Source organism: Schistocerca serialis, chromosome 7 (genome assembly GCF_023864345.2).
Source record: "Schistocerca serialis cubense isolate TAMUIC-IGC-003099 chromosome 7, iqSchSeri2.2, whole genome shotgun sequence".
NCBI lineage: Eukaryota > Metazoa > Arthropoda > Insecta > Orthoptera > Acrididae > Schistocerca > Schistocerca serialis.
Window position 1 is genome coordinate 551908594 of NC_064644.1, and position 23191 is coordinate 551931784.

The following is a 23191-nucleotide window of genomic DNA, read 5'->3' on the forward strand; positions in this document are numbered from 1 at the left end:
GATAGATGATCTTTTCACTGTACTTAGTGTTTAGAAAATAAAACTTTCAAACATTAAAAAAAAACAAGTGCAAATTAGCCACAAACCCTGCAGAAAGAAAGAATTATACTTACAATATTTTGAGAAGTGAATTTTTAATTACTTTATGGTGAATAAAAAATTAAATAAACAAACAAGAATGCTTTAAATAAACTTCTATTAAGTCATATTTTATTTTTAAGGTGACATTTGTTTAAGTTTTAGGTCATAAATGCTTGCATATTTCACTGTTTTTTAGGTAGTTAAAATCCGGGCCCTAGTAATAAGACCTGCACCACGGCGGCCGGACCTGCCCCGCAAGGGGCCTCCGGGCCATTGACGCCAAACGCTCATTTTTTTTCAAACAAACTTGTAATGCAACTACGTATTTAATTCTGGTTTCTGCACCATGACAGCACTAAATTAGACGCTTGAGAACTGTCAACAGTCGTGACCAGCCTGCTCTGCAGGCGTCCCGTCGCGCACTCCCCGCGCCGCTCACTCGGTTCAGCTCTCGGGCCGCAGTAGCAGGCAGCGGCCGCAAGAAGCCGGCTCGGACGCGCCTCTGCTGCCCACACCTGAGATCCTGTGTCGTCTTGTCACCCGCACGACAGCTCGGTGAGCAAGCAGCAGTTGTTGTGAAGTTGACAAGGCGACACAGCACGGCAACTCAATCGGCCAGTAGCACCTGTCGTCCAGGTGACGAGCGACGCAGGAGCTCTTGTGTGGGCAGCAGAGGCGCGTGCCCGCCGAGTCGCTGCGGCCGCGGCCTGTGCCTGCTACTGAGGGCCGGGAGGTGAACCGTGTGGGAGGCACGGAGAGTGCGCGGCGGGACGCCTGCAGAGCAGGCCGCACAACAAGTTGGTTGCGTCAGTCAGAAGCCCCGCACGCCTAACCTAGAGCAGGTACGCTGCAGAAAGCAAAACTAAATATAGGTACAATTTTAATAATCAAACACCGTCGCAGAACCACTTCTATGTTAACCTAGCGTAATGAATCTTTCCTCCTCAGGACTTTCGTACTTCAGTTGAAACGTTCCGTTCCGTATAAACTTGGGGGTGAATTTTCATTGTTTAATTATATAGTCGACATCTAAAGACAATTTTCCTTCGATCTGATCGCCAAATCGAAATTTTCCTGATAGTAGAAATTTATTTTTCATATCGAACCATTTAGCAACATCGATCTTGAACCATGAAAATTGGTAATCACAACTCTTAACGTAAAGGAGTCAAAAACCACTTTACAGTGAATCCAATGCTATTAGACTTTAGTTTTCCTGTAAACAAATTTCTGTTTTCATTGTTACTTTTTCTAGTTGTACTATTGATAATTCAATCGACAGTTACACAAAGAGAGGAAGCAGATAGTTTATGTATTGACAGAATTTGCAAACATCATTATTAATTATTAGGTGCATAAATGATTATACAAAGAACTAGTTGCAGGAAACATTATGTAAATTATACGTAAACAGTAATTTCAATTGAGACATTAGAAATACGTCCTGTTGCAGAAGGATCTGGAAGCTACGTACGTAATACTTGTAGAAATTTTAAGCTCGAAACATACCCTAACAGTCTCAGTTGTTGTCTAAATCGATCAATGTAGCTGTCAAGTTCTTTGTGTCTTGTTGAAATGCTGTACAATGCATTTAGTTAACAAGTGGCTTTGTAGAAAGTGTCAAGAATTTATGAACAAATAATGATTATTCCGAAAAATAACAATATTCCAGAGATCTTTACTGAAACAAAAAACGTTGGATCTATTAATTGGAAAGCACGAGCAGGAACCGACACTCTAGACAACGAGACAGCCATAGCAACATAAATGACAGTTATCTACTAATATAACACTTCCGACCTTACAGAATTATATAGAAGTGTCACACTAGAATAGTTAGTTAGGCGTAGGATTTTACTTTCTGTACATCTTCGAACATTCTGTACGTGGATATGTAACATTATACTAGCAGTATAGGCTTCACATGATGCCCTCCATCATCAGGTTCAACGCAGCAAAGCAAGCGGAAACCCGGCCAGGTTGGCAGCTCCGCCATGTTATAGCACGAGCAACAAGGAGGAGGACTACTGACAGTGAACACTCCCGTATTTCTACAGGTGCTGGTCTCTCACGTCTGTACAACAATACCCTGCATAACACAACAATCAAACAGTGTACTCCAACTTCGTTGCACAATATTTCTCGCACACTACCACTCTCACAATATTTGCTCTCATTATAATCCGTACGTATAAACATTTCGCCTGATAAAAACCACTCACCACTTCCATATTGATGCCAACTTTTTTAGTAAAAATCATATATAGTGTGTTTATTATGAAACTCTGTTATATCGGTTCTCAGGATGCTTATTTTGGTTCCTCTGAAAACCAAATCCCAGTCTTTGTTGAAATTTTCTTGCAAGCCTTCCCTGCGGCACAATTTGTTATTTCCTCATATTGTTCACAACAGCGTAGCGACGAATTTGCCGTTTAATAACACATATAACCATTTCGTCCAGGGTTTCCAACTGTCTCGGTTTAGACCGAATAGTCCAGTTTCCAAACAAAAACTGTGGTGACCGGTCGAACGTCCCAACCGGACGTCGAAGTCCGGTTTTCGGGCCCCCTGAAATTATGCTAAAGTCATATTTAATAATTTTTTAAAATTTTTTCAGGAGCCAATAATAAATATGGAGCCAGTTACACTTTCCAATTTGATTATTTTTTGATTTCAATATTTTGTATGAGATTGTGTCACAAACTGGGAGCATTGTGGATTTGTCGCAACGAATTTCAGTTTATTTTAATATAGGTTGGCGCTTTCTTTTGTTCGGCAAGCCGTGTCGAAGAGGTCAAAGAGCCTTTGTATTTTTATTACACGGCAGTGTCCATTGTCGTCAAATTATTTGAAGACTGCTCCAATACGAACGAAATAGGGAAGATAGGCCAATAACAGCTAGTATCTTCTTATGGCAGCCGCATGTTACTCCCACGTTGTTTATAAATCAGTTGTACAATACCAGCTTATGTCTATCTGTTCTTCTGCTCAGTTGTATTATATACCAGCAAAAAACAAGAAACAAAACAAGCTGTGACTATGTCGAACTTTCAATGCAATAAAGACCAACTAATTTTAAAAGGCATAACGCTGTCGACAAATAAAACACGCCAAGTATACTCACTGCTGCATGCCGCTGATTGATGTAGTGAGGAATTTTGTAGTCGTTGTATTACGTGAACCGCACACGGCATGCGTTTAGTTTAAGATTGATGTGTTTAAGAACGGCACAGTAGTGAGTGAGTGGTACATATACGTATGTAACATCATATTATAGTGAGCTTCTCAAATGCAGCAGTGAGTGTCATTTCAATGAGAAAAACTGAATTTTCGGGGTGGCTTTCGAAACAATAAGAATATAGGGGATACTATCGAACGAGGTGGGACAGTGGTTATCACACTGGACTCACATTCGGGAGGACGGCGGTTCAATCCCGCGTCTGGCCATCCTGATTTAGGTTTTCTGTGATATCCCTATATCGATTCAGACAAGTTCCGGGATGGTTCCTTTGAAATGGCACGGCCGACTTCCACCCACATCCTTCCCTAATCCGATAAGACCGATGACCTCGCTGTTTGGTCTCCTCCTACAAATGAACCCAACGCGATACTGTAAAACACGCCATGGAAGCCTTACAGTGAAATACAACTCAGTGAAAGTGGTAAGGCATCAGGCCAGTACCAATACTGACCTGTTCAAAGTCTAAGTGCGCTGCTTCTGTGTTGGTAGCGCTGTGTAGCGCTTTGCATTGGATCTCTGACCGCGTTTTCTATGTAAGAGATTCTGTGGCTGGTCGGACTCGTTGTTGGAAGTTAATCGCCAGTAGTGCTGGGCAGTTGGAACTTAGTCGCCAGCAGTGATGGAAGTACTGTTGGGCAGTTCGAGGTGAACAGCCAGCAGTGATGGATATTAGATGTGAGACATTGGCACTGATGGAAGGCAGAGGTCTGTAGTGTTAGCGTAGGCTAACGATCTGTACATGTTCGACCTGTAGACTGAATGATTATAAACCTTTGTTCTAGGTGTCACTGATGATTTATATACGTTCTGAACTGGATGTCACATGAAACTTCCTGGCAGATTAAAACTGTGTGCCCGACCGAGACTCGAACTCGGGACCTTTGCCTTTCGCGGGCAAGCGCGCTACCATCTGAGCTACCGAAGCACGACTCACGCCCGGTACTCACAGCTTTACTTCTGCCAGTATCTCGTCTCCTACCTTCCAAACTTTACAGGAGCTCTCCTGCGAACCTTGCAGAACTAGCACTCCTGAAAGAAAGGATATAGTGGAGACATGGCTTAGCCACAGCCTGGGGGATGTTTCCAGAATCAGATTTTCACTCTGCAGCGGAGTGTGCGCTGATATGAAACTTCCTGGCAGATTAAAACTATGTTTTAATCTGCCAGGAAGTTTCATATCAGCGCACACTCCGCTGCAGAGTGAAAATCTCATTTTCGATGTCACATTATTAAGGTAAAAAAATACATTATTTGGTTTGAAACAAAATCTTTCCTTTGCTGACCACATGCCTATTAGTAGTTAGTGGCTTTAGTAGTTAGAACGTTTTATTTAGCTGGCAGTATTGACGCTCGCTGTATTGCAGTAATTCGGGTAACGAAGATTTTTGTGAGGTAAGTGCTTAATGAAATGTATATGTTATTGTTAGGACTTCCTTTTATTCAGGGCCATTCTTTAGAGTTAATTATTTGAAGTCAGGTTATCTCTTTTTGAGCACTCAGATTGCGTTGCGCTAGGATATTGTGCGTATCAGTCATTCAGCAATTTATGTACAGACACACTCATTTTAAGTAAAGAAATTTCATCAGTCAACCCTTAGCCGAGGACACCTCACTGAAATATTCTGATTTTTCTGGTAGTTTGAATAATTAATGCATGATTAGAAATTCTTGTTCCTGCTAGCGCGTAATTGTGTAGAGAATTTCCTTTGTAGTTGTAGTTTTTCATTCTTGTACGATATTGTAATGAGCAAAGCAGTTGTGGCATGCATGTGGATTTGCACTAAGTATTTTGCAGTAGCTTTTGCAATTAATTAGATATTTATTAGTTGCAAGGCTATTTTTGCTCTTTAAATTGTGTCTTTCTGTGATATAGTGTGAAATTCTATGATAATCATGGCGTGTGAAAAGCGCAACACTAGGTTACAAAGTAAATTGAGAAATGATAGTGACGACGAGGAAAAGGGAGAGAAGGAAACGTAGTAGGTGAATATGGATTGGGGCTAAGAAATGAAAGAGGAAACCGCCTGGTAGAATTTTGCACAGTGCACAACTTAATCATAGCTAACACTTGGTTCAAGCATCATAAAAGAAGGCTGTATACATGGAAGAAGGATGTGGACTCTGACCACAATCTATTGGTTATGAGCTGTAGATTAAAACTGAAGAAACTGCAAAAAGGTGGGAATTTAAGGAGATGGGACCTGGATGAACTGAAATAACCAGAGGTTGTACAGAGTTTCAGGGAGAGCATAAGGGAACAATTGACAGGAATGGGGGAAAGAAAAACAGTAGAATAAGAATGGGTAGCTTTGAGGGATGAAGCAGTGAAGGCAGCAGAGGATCAAGTAGGTAAAAAGACGAGGGCTTGTAGAAATCCTTGGGTAACAGAAGATATACTGAATTTAATTGATGAAAGGAGAAAATATAAAAATGCAGTAAATGAAGCAGGCAAAAAGGAACATAGACTTCTCAAAAATGAGATCGACAGGAAGTGCAAAATGGCTAAGCAGGAATGGCTAGAGGACAAATGTAAAGATGTAGAGGCTTATCTCATTAGGGGTAAGATCGCTACTGCCTACAGGAAAATTAAAGAGACCTTTGGAGATAAGAGAACCACTTGCATGAACATCAAGAGCTCAGATGGAAACCCAATTCTAAGCAAAGAAGGTAAAGCAGAAAGGTGGAAGGAGTATGTAGAAGATCTATACAAGGGCGATGTACTTGAGGACAATATTATGGAAATGGAAGAGGATGTAGATGAATATGAAATGGGAGATATGATACTGCGTGAAGAGTTTGACAAAGCACTGAAAGACCTGACTCGAAACAAGGTCCCAGGAGTAGACAACATTCCATTAGAACTACTGACGGCCTTGGGAGAGCCAGTCCTGACAAAAATCTACCATCTGGTGAGCAAGATGTATGAAACAGGCGAAATACCCTCAGACTTCAAGAAGAATATAATAATTCCAATCCCTAAGAAAGCAGGTGTTGACAGATGTGAAAATTACCGAATTATTAGTTTAATAAGTCACAGCTGCAAAATACTAACGCGAATTCTTTACAGAGGAATGGAAAAACTAGTAGAAGCCGAACTCGGGGAAGATCAGTTTGGATTCCGTAGAAATGTTGGAACACGTGAGGCAATACTGACCCTACGACTCATCTTAGAAGCTAGATTAAGGAATGGCAAACCTACGTCTCTAGCATTTGTAGACTTGGAGAAAGCTTTTGACAATGTTGACTGGAATACTCTCTTTCAAATTCTGAAGGTGGCAGGGGTAAATACAGGGAGCGAAAGGCTATTTACAATTTGTACAGAAACCAGATGGTAGTTATAAGAATCGAGGGGCGTGAAGGGAAGCAGTGGTTGGGAAGTGAGTGAGAAGGGGTTGTAGCCCATCCCCGATGTTATTCAATCTGTATACCGAGCAAGCAGTGAAGGAAACAAAAGAAAAATTCATAGTAGGTATTAAAATCCATGGAGAAGAAATAAAAACCTTGAGGTTCACCGATGACATTGTAATTCTGTCAGAGACAGCAAAGGACTTGGAAGAGGAGTTGAACGGAATGGATAGTGTCTTGAAAGGAGTATATAAGATGAACATCAGCAAAAGCAAAACGAGGATAATGGAATGTAGTCGAATTAAGTCGGGTGATGCTGAGGGAATTAGATTAGGAAGTGAGACACTTAAAGTAGTAAGGGAGTTTTGCTATTTGGGGAGCTAAATAACTGATGATGGTCGAAGTACAGAAGGATGTAAAATGTAGACTGGCAATGGCAAGGAAAGTGTTTCTGAAGAAGAGAAATTTGTTAACTTCGAGTATAGATTTAACTGTCAGGAAGTCATTGCTGAAAGTATTTGTATGGAGTGTAGCCATGTATGGAAGTGAAACATGGACGATAAATAGTTTGGACAAGAAGAGAATAGAAGCTTTGAAATGTGGTGCTACAGAAGAATGCTGAAGATTAGATGGGTAGATTACATAACTAATGAGGAAGTATTGAATAGGATTGGGGAGAAGAGAAGTTTGTGGCACAACTTGACTAGAAGAAGGGATCGGTTGGTAGGGCATGTTCTGAGGCATCAAGGGATCACCAATTTATTATTGGAGGGCAGCGTGGAGGGTAAAAATCGTTGAGGGAGACCAAGAGATGAATACACTAAGCATAATCAGAAGGAAGTAGGTTGCGGTAGGTACTTGGAGGTGAAGAGGCTTGCACAGGACAGAGTAGAATGGAGAGCTGCATCAAACCAGTCTCAGGACTGAAGACCACAACAACAACAATGACGACGAGCGTAGCGTGTCAGCACAACCTTGTAGTGAAGTGAAAAATGTCCAAAATAATTTGAAAATTGTGCGTAGGGAAATGGACCACGCAGTAAATAATGGTGTAGACAGTGAATCAATTAGTGAACAGGGATGTATTGTCGATCGATCGGTCAGCAATAGCTCGCCTCAGAAATGCGAAATGACAGAACAAACTCTTGCAAATACCGTATATTCAGGTTTTACGTCCTTACCTCTTTCTCAATTAAGTCACACTCTGCTTTTCAAAACGTGAATGTTGCCGGTGCAAATGCACTGCCAAAAAGCACAAAGGAACATGTTCCAGACACTAATATATTGTTATTACAATTAATGCAAGACATTAGAGAATAGCTTCAAAAATTAGACACAATGGAACAAAATAAGTAACCATCACAGCAACAAATGGAACAAAATCAGAAACAAATTAAAGAAACGCTTGAACAAACACGTGACGGTTTAACCACTGAGTTACTTAAGATCGAATCGTAATGTCAAAAAATTTCTGAATATTTTTAACTCAAATTTGTGAACATTTTCAGCCTATTCTTTCGCGACATGAAAACGCATTACAGAATCATGAAGCAGCAATAAAAGATCTTCAGACTATTGTTCACGAAAATCACGACACCTTGCAGGCTAAAATTGACTCAGTTCCGTCTACCGATACGGTCACGCAACTTGTACAACATCAGGAAAACCTAAAGCACACAGTATATACGACTTCGACACAAATGGACACTCTGAAACTTGGTTCAGAAAAACACACGGAGAATATCAATACATTATCGGAAAAAGTAGTCGAACTTTCGGACCAACTAATTTATTTGCGAAGGAAGATGATGATCTGAATGATACAACACCGGTAGCCTTTACTGACACAGAAGAGTACGACCAAATTAGGAAATTCCAACAAAATCAGAATCAAGTCAATACACAGAACAAAAGAGAAATGCGGGAAGTAGAAGATTACATATTTCAGAGGACACTCGCGCTCCGACACTGTGTAAGCGATTTGTCATATCGCTGGCTTGGTTGTGGAGTATCTTTGTGGGCAGCCGCATCTGCAGAGTCGAACACGGGACACGGAACTGTTACGTGTTTTGTAGGTAGCTCTGCATTTGAGATGTACTTTTATTATGGAAGTTCAAGTGTTGCTGCAAGTGATATTACAGAAGTGATTAAAAATGGAAGTGATTCAGAGGAAGATGCGTAATGATGTAATTAAAAAAGAGCAGTGCCATGAATGACGTATTTGCGTATCCTTTGCGTCGTGCCATACGTCATTTATCCGCGACGTGTTCTATCTCTCAGAATGAACTAACGTGAATCAGTAAAAATTAGTTACTATAAAAGATTGCAGTCAAGTGTCAGTGCTGTAGCGAGCGTGAGAACGTGCGTTCGATCATCGTGTTTCCGCATTATCAACAATCAGCCGCGTCGCGACGGTTACGCCTATGCTTGCACAAGTGAGAACTGAGAACTTCATAATTAACTCTATGAACAGAGTTATATCATGACTTGTGTCAAGGAAGACTGGTAACAAAAGAAATCTGTGTGTGCGTGACGAGCGTAAGAACTTTCGTTCGATTATTCGGTTTCCGCTTCATCAACAATCATCCATGCCGTGTTCGGTTACGCCTACACTCGTCAGACTGTGGACTGGTAATCACCCATTAATTGGGATAAACACTTATGATTTAGAATGTAGGCAGTGCAACCTGTGATTTCATATCGTCTCAGAATATAGATGTTCATACCAGACGTAAGACAGTGTTGTGCTTGACGTTGAGTGGCTCACCTAAATCCGCTTGCAAAAGCAGATTCGTAATTCCAGGCAAGTCAGCAGCAGTGTGGAGCAGATCAATACGACCGCCACGGGATTATCGGATACGTGGTGTGGTTCAAATGGTTCAAATGGCTCTGAGCACTATGGGACTCAACTTCTGAGGTCATTAGTCCCCTAGAACTTAGAACTGGTTAAACCTAACTAACCTAAGGACATCACACACATCCATGCCCGAGGCAGGGTTCGAACCTGCGACCGTAGCGGTCTCGGGTTCCAGACTGCAGCGCCTAGAACCGCACGGCCACTTCGGTACGTGGAGTGGACAGGGCTCATGAGCAAGAACAGCAGAACCGAAATCAGTTTGAGTTCCTCAGCCATTGGTACCCATGGGCGTGTTACATGGTGACGTGTATTCAGTACTTGCAATTTTCGGATAAAAAGTGCATTATAATTAATTAGGAGAGTGAACTATTTCTGTATAAACGGTGACTGTTAATTTGGATTGTTGAGTGGGATGTGTTCGTCAAAGAGCTTGTAACACTCTGTACGTACTCGTCTGATTCGTGACAGTGCTATGGTCCAGTGCTACCAAGTCTACGACCGTAGATACTAGTAGACTGGCCTTGCCGTGCAGAAGCTATAGGGCAGTTGCGGCTCCAACACAAACCACGTGACTGTTGCCAAAACGTGGCGGGATTTCAAATCAGCGGTCTGCCATCCTAAGTTTGTATCGCATTTTACCCACATTTCTCAATTGACTGCCAAACGCTTCCAACAAAAATTACTTTTTTATTTGCGAGAAATTATGTCAGAACTACATTTGACCTGGATTTGTTCACAGTACCATTTATAAAATCTAACAAACACATCGAACGCCCCTCTGGTGGGCAGCGGGATGAAATTACTATAAACTGTCAATGAAAGTAAAATGTTAAAATTCTTTTAAACAGTAAGAGTGGGCTCGTGTCAAAACTTCAAACATTGGATTCGCCGAGTTTTGAACTCTAGTCACTTATAAAAGAAAATGCGATATGGGAATTATGTCAACTATAGGTGCAAAAATTGTCGACTTTAGGAGCAGGTCCATTTTAGAGTATCAATTTTAGGTGCACTTCAAAGGTTCAGTTCCTACTATTTTTACAAAAGTTTAAACTATCAGTTAAAAAAAAAAATGATATTTTAGAGGAAAGGTGAGACTGAAGTTTCAGAAAATAATTTTGGAGCCTACATTTATTTAATAGTATTAGAAGGTAGAAAAAAATTCTCTTCATGTGCCGACTATGGGTGCTCTTACCTTATTATAATCTCACTTGTATGTACAAAAAGGCGCGTATGTGCAGATGGCTTAAAGTTTTTCCGTTTCAGGGCCTGTATCCAAAGCTGCCTTCGTTTTTCATCCTTTGGGAACCTATGAGTAGGAACAAGAAACAGTTATACTTACTTCTGTAACCGAATTATCACAGATACTTTCCAAAATGTAATATGAGTCTGACTTTACAGGCATCACTTTTAACAGTTTAATTTACGTGATACTCTATTCCAAGTGTAAAAAACATATAAAAGTCACTTCAGCAGATTTCAATACACGCATTGCAATATCATAGAAACACAGGTGAAATGTAATGCCATTTCCCACGACTAAACGCTGAGTACAGCCATAAGCGCAACACGAAACAATCATGTTTTGCCAACATTCACGTGACTTTAACCCTGAGATGTCGGAGCCACGAAAATGACGTCAGAGCCAGTCTATTATATTTATGGTCGAAGTACGAAGTAAACATACTCCACAGTGGTGCGCTTTTGACGACGCTAGCGGCACCTAGGTACGAAAGTGAGCACTTATTTGACAGCCATAACGGTAGACGACGCTAGTGTCACCTACGGGCAAAAGTGAAAACATTTTGGCAGCCATCATCATATACGACGCGAGCGGCGCCTTGAAGCGATGCCGCAAATATTACCATGCTTTGCAGAGAGGGTGCAGTGCTGACAGCCGGAAGGCGTCTACTGAGTCGGCGCTACGGAACAACTGCTACTACGGGGCCAGAATACAACGCAAAGTAAGTCGCGCATCACAACGTTTCCACACGCAACTGAAGCAACGAGAGTAATTAACTGGCAGCGCAGATTGCGTTCTCTAATTACGTAATTACAAACAGTGACAGTTAAAATTCTTTTGTATCATTAAATTAATGTCACGAGACATTATTTACCTTGCCGAGCGTAGAGTAAAGTAAATGTCACTGCCAGACCCCGCTTACTTAGTAGACAAATTTTTTAACAACAGGTAATACAATTGCCGAACTGTATTTACCTTAGCTTATATTTCATTTTTTCTTCTTTTGCGTTATCTTGTATGTTATGTGTGCTTCTGAACACGAATTACAGCGTTGAGTGCATACGGCGTTGTAGTTTTGTTGTGGTTATTGCCATCCATTCGTTGCTACGAGCGTTATTGTGATTTGTTTATTGCTTCCTTGAGTGACTTATGTGTGGTTCAATATTGCAGATAATGAGGTTGGTGCAACTGCAGTAGAGAGGGAGATGAAAGGAGACTCTTTCGGTGAAATTAATAAGGTGGAGACGAAAACAGAAGCAAGTAGTAGGGAAATGTAGAAGGATTCCGGTATAGGTGACAGTAGTATATCAACAGAGATGGGATGTCCTAATGCAATGTCGTCACCAATCGTGGAGACGCCTTGACGGGATGAGTGTAGATTTAGGTCTGACATGTCTACCGTTGACGTGTTCAAAACATTATTGTATGATAATAAACAAATAAAGGAAGACATTAAGCGCTAGAGGGAAGATATTATGTGCCAAAAGAAAGATGTTAGGCGATCACTAGAGCATAACAACAAACAATTAAGGGAAGATATTAAGCAATCGGTAGAGCAGATAAACGAACTACTCAGTAAAACGATCGACGAGACTAATGAGGCTCCAAGGAAACAGGCTGAGTCAAGTCATCAGAGAATAGATGAACTTACCGTTCGGTTTGAGGAGAACGTTGCAGACAGTGCTAAACGTTTTGAAAAGGCAGAGTAAGATGTCAAAGAAGTGAAAGAAGAACTTAGTAAAAGGGTTGAGATTTACGACGAGCATTGCAAACCAATGGATGAGGAAGTGTAAAACTGTAAACACAGAATATCAGCTGTTGCACTAAACCAGGATGCATATGCACGGCGAGTGGAAGAGGTGTACAGTGAGGAAGGCAAGACTAAGGAACAGGTCAATCAGCAGGTGAAGAGTGACGTGAAATCACTATTACGTGATGGAAGCATTGCCGGACGTAGCTTAATTGGTATACATAATGATGAGGCCTTCCTTGGCAAAGGGAATTTTAAGAACTTCGAACCAAATGGAAGATGGCATCCTGGAGATTTTTTAGATCAATTTAAGGGCGTGTTACCTGAATTATGGGACAAGCAAAGAAAGGTACCCTTCGTTGCAGCAAGATTGGAAGGTGAAGCTGGTACGTGGGGTATGAGAATGGGACACGAGTGTACGACCTGTGCTGAATTTGAAAAGGAAGTTTTGCAACAATATTGGTTGTGACAGAAGCAAAATGAAGTACGTAACAGTCTATAGCAAGGTAGAAGGTTTGAGAGAGGGGTTTCCAGAACTTAAGGAAAATTTTTCAAGGTCAATATTATTGTGAGAGGAACTTGTTTTTAGGTGAACCAATGACGACAGAAGCAACAGTGTCCCTGATCATAAGTAAACAACCAACGAGAGTTCAGGATAATTTGCTAGCAATCCCTAGAGATGACAAGAGGCAATGAAGTCGGCCTTAGGACAATTAGACATGTATGAGTCAAGAGGAACAGAAGGAGACGAAGATGATCGAAGACTATCAGGGAACAATGAACCCAACACAAATAACCATTCAAACCATAACAAAAGACATGGTGGACGACATTGGAATATTAATAATGACAGGAGACATTATGGTGGCTTCTGTGACCATGGTGGTTACAGAGGCGACCGTGGAAGCTACGGATATTAGAACTCAAGGCACGATACATCAGATGGTCAGGAGCGAAACTGGAAACATAGCAAGTGGAAAGAGTATGTAACCTATTTTGAGGGTGTAATCATCAGCATACCTCATGCCACAAGGGCAGGCACCATGTGGAAAACATTAAACTATACCATGAGCAATATTATTGGTGGTGGTGGTTGTTGGGATGTTTAAGGGGGACTAAACAGCGAAGGTCATTATTGACTGAATGATATATGTGACGTATTTGAATCTTTATATATGTCAGCTGCTGTTGTCCTTAAGCACAAACATTCATTTCTGATTATTATGAGGTTTTATGAGGACACTCTAATCGAGTGAGATTTAACTAGGTTTTGTTACTGCCATATGCAATACTATTTTTTTCTCACTTTCTATCTGTTCGATCTAGACTATAGGTATTACGTTTCTTCTTGCACATACAGTGATGTGGTTGAGTGATTATCAGTGTCTACAGGTTGTGTTATCCAAGAGGTTCTTCATTTATTACTGTGCCTGCTTAATCATTGTTAATATTTTTCTATTATTCACTTAGTAACTAAATTTAGATGAAATCCATATATTCTCTTGTTACTAATGTATGTGTTTGTTATGTCATATAGATCATTGTAATGCCTGTTCAACCTGCTCATAGTCTGTTACTACTACAGTAGACATTTTACATCTTCTTCCATGAATTTTTGATCTGGCGCTTTTTTAATAATATGGTGACGATTTAACAATTTCAAGCTTTGACCTGACTAGCAATAGCTCTTCCAAAACTGTAGAGGTCTGTTTTTTTTTCATCTTTCTTGCTGTGTGTGACACATGGACGATTTAGTTTCATGTTGATGCCTACATTTTAAATTATATGCTTGATGCTTGTTTTACGCCCAGTAGTGTACCTGTCACATAGGTGCTAGCATGTGTCCAATCCTTAGTTAATGAAGTTGCAGAAAGTCACATTTTTTACAGACTTCTTCACGGATGTTGTCGTCACTTTCCATTGTTTATATTAGAACTACGTAGCGTAACTTCCGCAGAACGTAAGACAGAATACCCATTTGTCTCGCCCATCCAAGCAAACTTAAACTCAACATTTCTCTGTTTATTGAGGTGAATCTCAGCAAGAATTACGAGTCTGTTATTGTGTAGTATTTCCAAATTACAAATAAAGTCAGTTTTGAGTCGATCAGTGTTCTCCCATCTGGGACACTGGCATGTGTTACGAAAGCTTGTGTTTCTCCCTGAGTCTTTCATGTGAGTAACATGATGTTTAAGAAAACGCGATAGCAAATTAGACTGCCTGAACGAACTATCAGACGGCGTTCCGGCAAAACCTTTGCCCAAATACAAACTTCTATGTGCCACTATCGCAATCACCTATCATTCCAAATTGTTTTGGATCCTTTGGAAAATAATGTTTAAAACGTCAGCGTTCCCGACATGGAATGAGTTTCTCTTCAGTCATAAGATATTCTGTAGGAGAATATGCTGTCATGTATTTTTCCCTGTAAAGGTCAGAAATTCACGATTAGTAAACAATAGGCATATTTTGTCCCCTTGTAAATATGTTCTCAATGTTTAACTATCGAGTAATGCCACTAATTGATGTCATGGTTGCGTTAGATAATGAACCCTTATTGTATTTTCTTGTAATTTTCAATGTCTTACTGTTACACTACAGAATGTAACGTACCAAACTAGTAGCAACGGTTGGGTTCTACTTTCGCCCGTATGAGCACTTGACCACCCTACCTCCAGGTAGATATGTGAAAATAATGATGCGTCCTTTAGCAGGGACCGTTTGGGTAAATGGCTGATGTCTCATTTGTTTCCGTCCAGATCAGAAAGTTCCCATTATTTACTACAACCGTTTAAATACTACATTTCAAGGCTGCCCATAAAATAGTTTGTGATGGTGTGGTGTTAGACGAGGGGGTATGGAGTATTTTTAATATCTTCGAAGACAAATGGCGACTTGCAACTGCTCATAAAAAATTCCAGTTGCGGCCCTGTTAAAAAATTGGAAATGCCAACTCTTAAATCATTTTCTTTAAAGAAAAACGCGTTACTACACTACGATTTTCCTTTCCCAGAGGTCTAGATGTCGGGAGGACCGCAACCCTCCCTTTGCTCCTGGGTATGGGCGCCCTAGCGAGAAGTGGCAGCAATATCGGAATGAGTGTTGTACTCAGTGTTTAAAATGTTATCATCTCAAGCACAGAGAAACATCTCACAGTTTCATCACGAATATCGTCACAAACCAGTGTTTCGAACAACACGTTAAGTCTTACGGAGATGCTTCGAGACCTGAAAAGGAAATTCCTTGAGGTTCTTTTTGAGAAACACCACTGAGAAAATTTAGAGGACTGAAATTTGAAGCTGACTGCCGAACGATTCTACTGCCGCCAAAATACATTGTGAGTAAGGATCACGAAGATAAGATAGAGAAATTAGGGCTCATACGGCTACACATGGACAGTCCTTTTCCCTTGCTCTGTTTGTGAGTTGAACAGGAAAGGAAATGACTCGCAGTGGTACAGGGTACCCTGCGCCACCTTACGGTGGATTGCGGAGTATCTATGTAGATGCACATGTAGATGAACTAGCCCGAAAGAATTTCCAGGCTTACCGCATTAAGAAAAGTGAAGCCCCTTAGACTTACGACTAAGAGAATAAAACATTACATACAAAATTTATAAATAATTTCTTCACAGCGTACAAATGAATGAATATTTTATTCTGTCATGTGCGATAGCAGGACAATGCCAACAATCGCGTCTATGCAGACACTATGTACTGCCTGTTTAAGGTGAGACAATAACGCCGACAGTGACTCTGGTTACGCTGTTCCAGACATGTAGACAATCGGAGAAAATACACTGTTTTCTTTGCACACTACTGTAGCAGTAAAATGCACCCATGGAAAGGTGTCAGGCCCACTCCATACACAAAATACATGAACTCCCTCGTTGCCTGACCACTCTCTAAACTTTCAGGATTGTATGACGAAAAAAATATTTTTGCAGCTCGTGCCACAGATTATGTAAGTCTTGTCACCCCCACGGAGCTAGTACTTGGTGCCGACAGCGCTGCACGGACTTTCCCGCACCCCCAAACGCCTCCCCACCCCTTTCCACGCCACTGCAAATGTGCAGAAGCTCTTTCTAAGGCCCGATCACTACCGAAGCTCCGACCGCGTACGTTAATTTTGTTCAGTGTGCCTGCAATCAGTGCTGTCTGCTCGACAACCTATTAATCAAAATCCCCTGCCAATCAACGTCCACTGCAGTCTAGTATCTAAAACCGTCTGGTTAGAGCAAGCCAGGGTGCAATCTCAAATTATAGTAACTAGTTCAGGTAAATGTTGAGCGTTCATTCAGTGAATCAGTTTACACGAATCTAACTGCACTGCTTGTCATTCATGATTCAGTTGATCTATTGTCGTAGCATTGTTAGTGTTCCAGCAATCAAAATGTCAGTGTTATAATTTTACACCCACATAACTGTATTAAGCCTTAACGAAGTGCCAAGTTCGTGTCACTCCAATTAGCGCTTCATGAGGTGCAACATTTTTCTACTGAGATTTTCTGTACAGTTACAATTGCTGATTTTTTCACATCGTTGTAAGTTAAAAGTTGCGATCTTCAAGTCCCAGTCTCGTAAAGGGTTAATTATTAAGAAACTTTGTAGGAATTTACGGATGAACGTTTCATACTCACCATTGTAATGATTCGCCTAGAACCCACTGTGTACCATATAGAACAGCCTTTATCCAAGGAAAGAGGTGAAAAAGTTTTCGATTTTAACTATCATATTTTCGCTGAGTGAAACAATTACAGTCAGAGAACTGACTCGTTAACGCTTTTAACAATCTTATGTGAAACGTTTTCTGATATTATACTTACAAATATTAATTTTGTAATGTTATCTGACTCAATCAGTAATGATTTACAGAAACACACTAAAACCATGAGTTACCAGCTGTCTTCTCCATTAATACTTGATGCTAAACTACGAATTTTCAGTTTTTAATCGTTTCTGACTGCTATTATACCTTTTGTTCCACACGTCTGATACTACATGCATCTGGATACCTAATATCAGAGTAACATAACGTAATATGGAATAGAGGAAATTAGAACAATTTATTTTTAGCAACTTCTTTATTGAAAATATAGGTAAAATTTACACAAAAATAAGTAAAATATGTTTTTTCATAGAGATTCTCAACAACAAAGGGGGCCATCAACACAGAAAAGCCAAGTAGGAACTAGGTATGTGTTCATACCAATATCCTCACCCTTTTGTCTCATACTTTATCTCACATAGTTAGGTCATCGAAAATCTAGATACGAAACGTACTTTTGGATTTCGTCACTATGTCTATCTCATACTGAAATGGTGTTTATATCTTCATGGGAGATCAATAGTGAAAAACGTATCACAGATCATTGATCCACATACATAAGCAAGTCCTACAGAGATCAATAAACCACGAATTCTCCGTTTATCAGCAGCGAAGCAGGTTGTGAAAGAATTTCTACTTTACCTTTTGACCTTTTTCTTACATTAAACTTCGGTATGTAGTAAAATAAGCGAGAAATACTACCTGGAAGCCTTTCGTGATTAGTACAGTCATTTCAAGATGTTAGTTCTAGTGAACCAGAGATTAAAAGGATGTACTCGTAACATAAGACTTGACTTATGTATATCTGAATAAATGTAGTCGTCTTAATCTTCTCATTTATCCACCATAATTATATAATCTAATAACCCATCAGTTACATGTGTTTTCGAACAGGAATATGTCGAACAAGGTGGTATAGTTCCCTTTTAAAATATAGGGAAACTTAGGAAAACAATTTCTTCTAAATAGTGATATCACACCCACCAGAAACTTTAGCAAAAAATTCGGAAAACCACCTCTTTTATCAACCAGACAAATGCTCTCCTGTCAAACGTACTGCCATAAAAACTGGTGCGAAAGCATCATCGGATATGCTTTCTTTATTTGTAATACTGTGTCTGGGCCGGCTGCACTCACGTCCATATGGCAGCTCTAACAACAGAACTGTTGTTTCCATGCATCGTGCTACAAATATAAAAATTCATATACAAAAGGAGCTCTAGATAGTTTAGCCCTCAATTTTCTACAATTCAAGCTTCACTTGTGTATCCGTGGATGGCATTTCAAATCTACACTGTGAAGTTCAAAATGGTTCAAATTGCTCTGAGGACTATGGGACTTAACTTCTGAGGTCATCAGTCCCCTAGAACTTAGAACTACTTAAACCTAACTAACCTAAGGACATCACACATAGGGGACTGATGACCTTCGCTGTTTAGTCCCCCTTAAACATCCCAACAACCACCACCACCACCACATCACACATATCCATGCCCAAGGCAGGATTCGAACCTGCGAGCGTAGCGGTCGCGCGGTTCCAGACTGTAGCGCCTAGAACCGCTCGACCACCTCGGCCGGCCACTGTGAAGTAAGAACTTACAAGCTACTCTATTCTTTGTTTGTTTGTCGCCTTTTCAAAAAACAAACTCCATGTACACGGTTCACTTCTTTCTAAATATTGCTGAGATCACCGAAAGCAACAACTTAAAGTCCTGTGTTTTTTACAGCTCCCTCCAGACAATGATTTGGTGACGCCACAAGGCACAATTTTTGTTGGCGAGACGTTTGTAGTGTTAAACAAATATTCTGAGTACTGTGGGCGGCGTAATATAACAGAAACCAAATTCGAAAACCAGTTTCTAAAAAATACAAGTAACAAAATTGCAGTGACTCTAATACTGAGAAAGTAGTCTCATAATTGGAATCTAACCACTTGAAATATTCTGTTCAGTGAAAAGAAAACCTGAGTAAAGGGTTCGAAAACCAGTTTCTAAAAAATAAAAGTAACAAAATTGCTGCGACTCTAATACTGAGAAAGCAGTCTCATAATTGGAATCGAACCACCTGAAATATTCTGTTCTGTGAAAAGAAAACATGAGTAAAAGGTCGAAGCAGCAGATGAAGAGAATATTGCACACTAGAAGACAAAGTTTTATGGAGTACTGACATCGTGAGATAGGTTAGTTTTCCAGAGACATTTGTGAACAGCCGAAGACCCATAAGCTGCAGGGAGTAGCATGGCAGGCATATATAACAGTTTTGATTAAGTTCCCTGAAGCATATGTGCAACAAATGCAAAGACTGGAAACTCAGAAAAGTCAATAAAACATTTGAAAATCAAATTAACTACATAAAAATCAAGTTCCTTTCCAGTTTCCATTTGTAGTGTCCTTCAATTTCGAAGTCGAGGTTCATTCACAACCCTTACCAAAACTAGATATCAGTACCTGGAATAGTTCTTCTTATAAAAGCATCATTACCTGTGGTAATCGCTTTTCTCGGTCGTTCTTATAAAGAGCTATCTATAAGGTTTGTTAACTGTACTCTCACAACAAGAGTAGAACGCACAAGAGAATACAGTACTTAATAATTAAAAAGACAAAAATTATACTATTCAGTAGCAGCATCCAGATTAAGAAGACTTAAAAATTGATATTTAGTACCAATATAACCCTATCATGAAGCTGGAGATAGAGTGGTGTGGATGTATTAGTCATACCGATTTATTGCCGAATTACTGAAAGACAAGCGGATGTGACAGGGACTATGTCGCCAACAAATGATTATGCGCTTCCTTATGTCGGAATAGGGGCAGGGGGTTTCTCTACACGTGACCTAATACAAGCCACGTCGACGTTTAGAAAAAAAATTACAGAAATCTCGTACAAAAATCATGGCATACGAAAATATACTGAATCATTCCCGACTACATTGCCTACTGCGGAAGAATAGGCCATCACAGCCTGCTTTTCACAGCAGTGTTGGGGTTAATATTAAGCTAACAACAATGTACCTGTCTATGATTCTACTTTTGGGTAATAGTGTTCCGTATGCGTTATACACGGTGTATAGTAATGGTGAACCAAGGACTAAATTAAATCTTTGGAAGCAAAGTGTTCTTCCACTGGATAAAATAATTTTGGAATATTTCTTATTTCTGTTTTATTTTAGGGCTTTTAAAGGAAATGAAAATCTGAATAACGTTTTCTTTTAAGCACGATGAAAAACATCCAGGTAGGTACAAGCATACCGAATAGACGTGATAACGATAGAAAATTCGTAGACAAACAATTGTTGATGAACTCGAGTAACCAGAAAGCAACTGAAAAGGAATGCGATTCAAGACCTATTACTGCTAATGTTTTTTAGGTCTTCGGTTCCCGATAACAGAAAATATGCCCTGAACCTTTGAATGAAGATACATCCAAGAAATTTAAGAATTAAAAATAAATTACAGCTTCCGAAACTTAAAGACTTTGTTCATTTTTACGTGACTAGAAGAGCATGAAGTAAATGTGAGATAAAGTATTTCCTGGTATATACCAGGAAATGTTACAACCTATCCATATTTTAAGAAGATTTGAATCCATTATGAACTAATACGATCTTTTACAGAGACTGAATATTTCGACTGAACGATCCCACATAATTTGCTCAATGTTTACTTACGGCATGAAATTTCGAATGTGGAAAATACGCTATCAGTTATCATCAGCACATGCAAGTTCTCACAGGTTTCATTTAATTATGGATAGCTGTTGTAATAAGAATCTCTAACAGATGAGTGAGCAACATCCTAATGCGTAACAGCACCATACTTAATGCTACATGGCATTACGGAAAATTACTAAGTCACAGTTTCTGTGATGTAAGTGATTTACACGAAAATTTAAGAAACCCAAGTATGTGGTTTGACTGGTGGGTCTCCGTCGAAAGAAATGGATCAATAAACAGATGATTCGACCTTGCGGACCTTGTAACATCATCAGTGTCAAAACATCCCACTTTTGCAAATGATTCAATAGGACTAGACACATAACACTTTCGTTATAGATAAGTAAAGACGAGATACACGTCATTCTTTGGTATTGGTGATGAGATTTTAGAAAACGAAAATTAGTTCCATAACGTGTTGATACAATATCATATTGTATCAATCTGAAAACGACAGTAGCTTACATAGCGCAGATTTGATAACTGGTCGTCTCTTGTCTCGTTTATTGTAAGAGATTTTATCTCTCTAACAGTGTCCTTGATTCTATATGTTGATCCTGTAACATAATTGGAACACTTCTCATTCATATGTACGGCCCATACAAATTATTTTTAGTTCTCTGCTTGTCCTCCTTGTAAACCATTACTTTACACCACTGATGGAGATATTTTATGGAATTAAATACGTCCGTCTATTAGAAGCTTCATAAAACACGTTCTGATGTCAAATAGTGGCAAAGTACACAAAAATTTCGCATTAGATAAAACTACTGGAGCAATGGGAGAACTTTCATCTGAAATAAACTCGCTACTTAGTTATTAATGAGACTGGTTGTGATACACATAGAGCAAAAGCACAGAACGAAACCATTGGTCAACGCAAAATATAGTAGTAGAAATTAAGGCAAGCCCCAGTAAAGCAGAACTGAAGACTCGAACAACTGAAAGGATTGTGCTGTGTATGAAGCAGAAATTTGCAAGACGAATGAAGCAAAGAAGACCGGCAAGAGCGGAGATTTGTCCTCGAAACAATTTAAAATTGCTACAGTTACATATTAGCTTGGAAATGAGGAACAGTTACCTAAACCGGTCCTCTACAAGTAATCTTCCGTTTAACAGGGAGACGTGATTAACAGAAAACCCGGGGAATAAAACAGGGAAACTTTGAAACGTGGTGGAACAAAGGCATGTGTGCAATTAACATCAGTAGAACACTGTTAAATCAGAAGCATTAGACAGAAATGGCGGAGCTACAATTTTCTGCCAAAATCTTCACAGAATATTTCATTTTCTAAGGCATATTAGTTATTACGGAAGAAGCTGGTAGTGTCACTAATAAAGAGATCGCGACATGGATGACGATGGCGTTAATTTTATCAACGCTGTTTCGTATGGTACTGCATTGGATCAGTGTTTACAATTAATTACATAATGAATGTGCAAGTATGTAAATATATGTTCAAAGATGCCATATTGCTCAATGACTGGTGATCGATGCCACTCTTACGAAAATTTATGTACGACATTGACGGACAAGACTACTACTAAGATTCTAACAGAATTCATAAACAAGAGATAATGCAGAGTTCAAAGAGTTCCATGCGGAGCATGTGAAGATGAGTGCGGTGTAATAAATTCATATGATTATTAAGGATTCACTGAAATGTGCTTCTGTGAAGCGTAGGACAAAGCTGATTGGTTTAATTCGTTCTGTTGTTTTGATACAAAGGAAAACAAAAGTAGTAAAATTTAAGGAAGATGTAAGATGAAATGGACAAAGAATTTCTCAAGATGAGACAGTCTTTACGCGAAATCTATGACGGCTGTAGGAATGGAGAGCAACACAGTTTCATATAATCTGTTTTCATCGGCTGTGGTTAACAAAATAAGTAACTGTTCACAGCCCGCCTAAAATGTCAAAGGGAAGGATCAACGATCATTATTATTTCTCAGTAAGAGACATTCTGCTAAAAATAACTTGATGCAGAGAAGTGGCAATTAGACGGTGGATGAAATTCAGTTTGATGCTCTTTGTGAATGGTGGCAAAAAGAATAGACCGATTTACAAAACAGACATATCTTGTTTTCGTTTTATTTCCTTGAGTTTTCAGGGCACATTTGATGATGGGACAGAAT

The 23191-nt window shown here is 39.7% G+C and overlaps 1 protein-coding gene across 1 annotated transcript in view; it reads right to left on the minus strand.

The window, feature by feature from the left end:
* Window positions 1-525: 525 nt before the first annotated feature.
* Window positions 526-23191, minus strand: part of LOC126413241 (gastrula zinc finger protein XlCGF8.2DB-like) — a 188210-nt gene continuing 165544 nt past the window's right edge. Inside the window, exons 4-5 of the mRNA XM_050083141.1 lie at window positions 21521-21612; window positions 526-855 (exon numbers count right to left, since the gene is read on the minus strand). Of these exons, the coding sequence (XP_049939098.1) occupies window positions 526-855; window positions 21521-21612 (422 nt within the window). The remainder of the gene's footprint in view (window positions 856-21520; window positions 21613-23191) is intronic.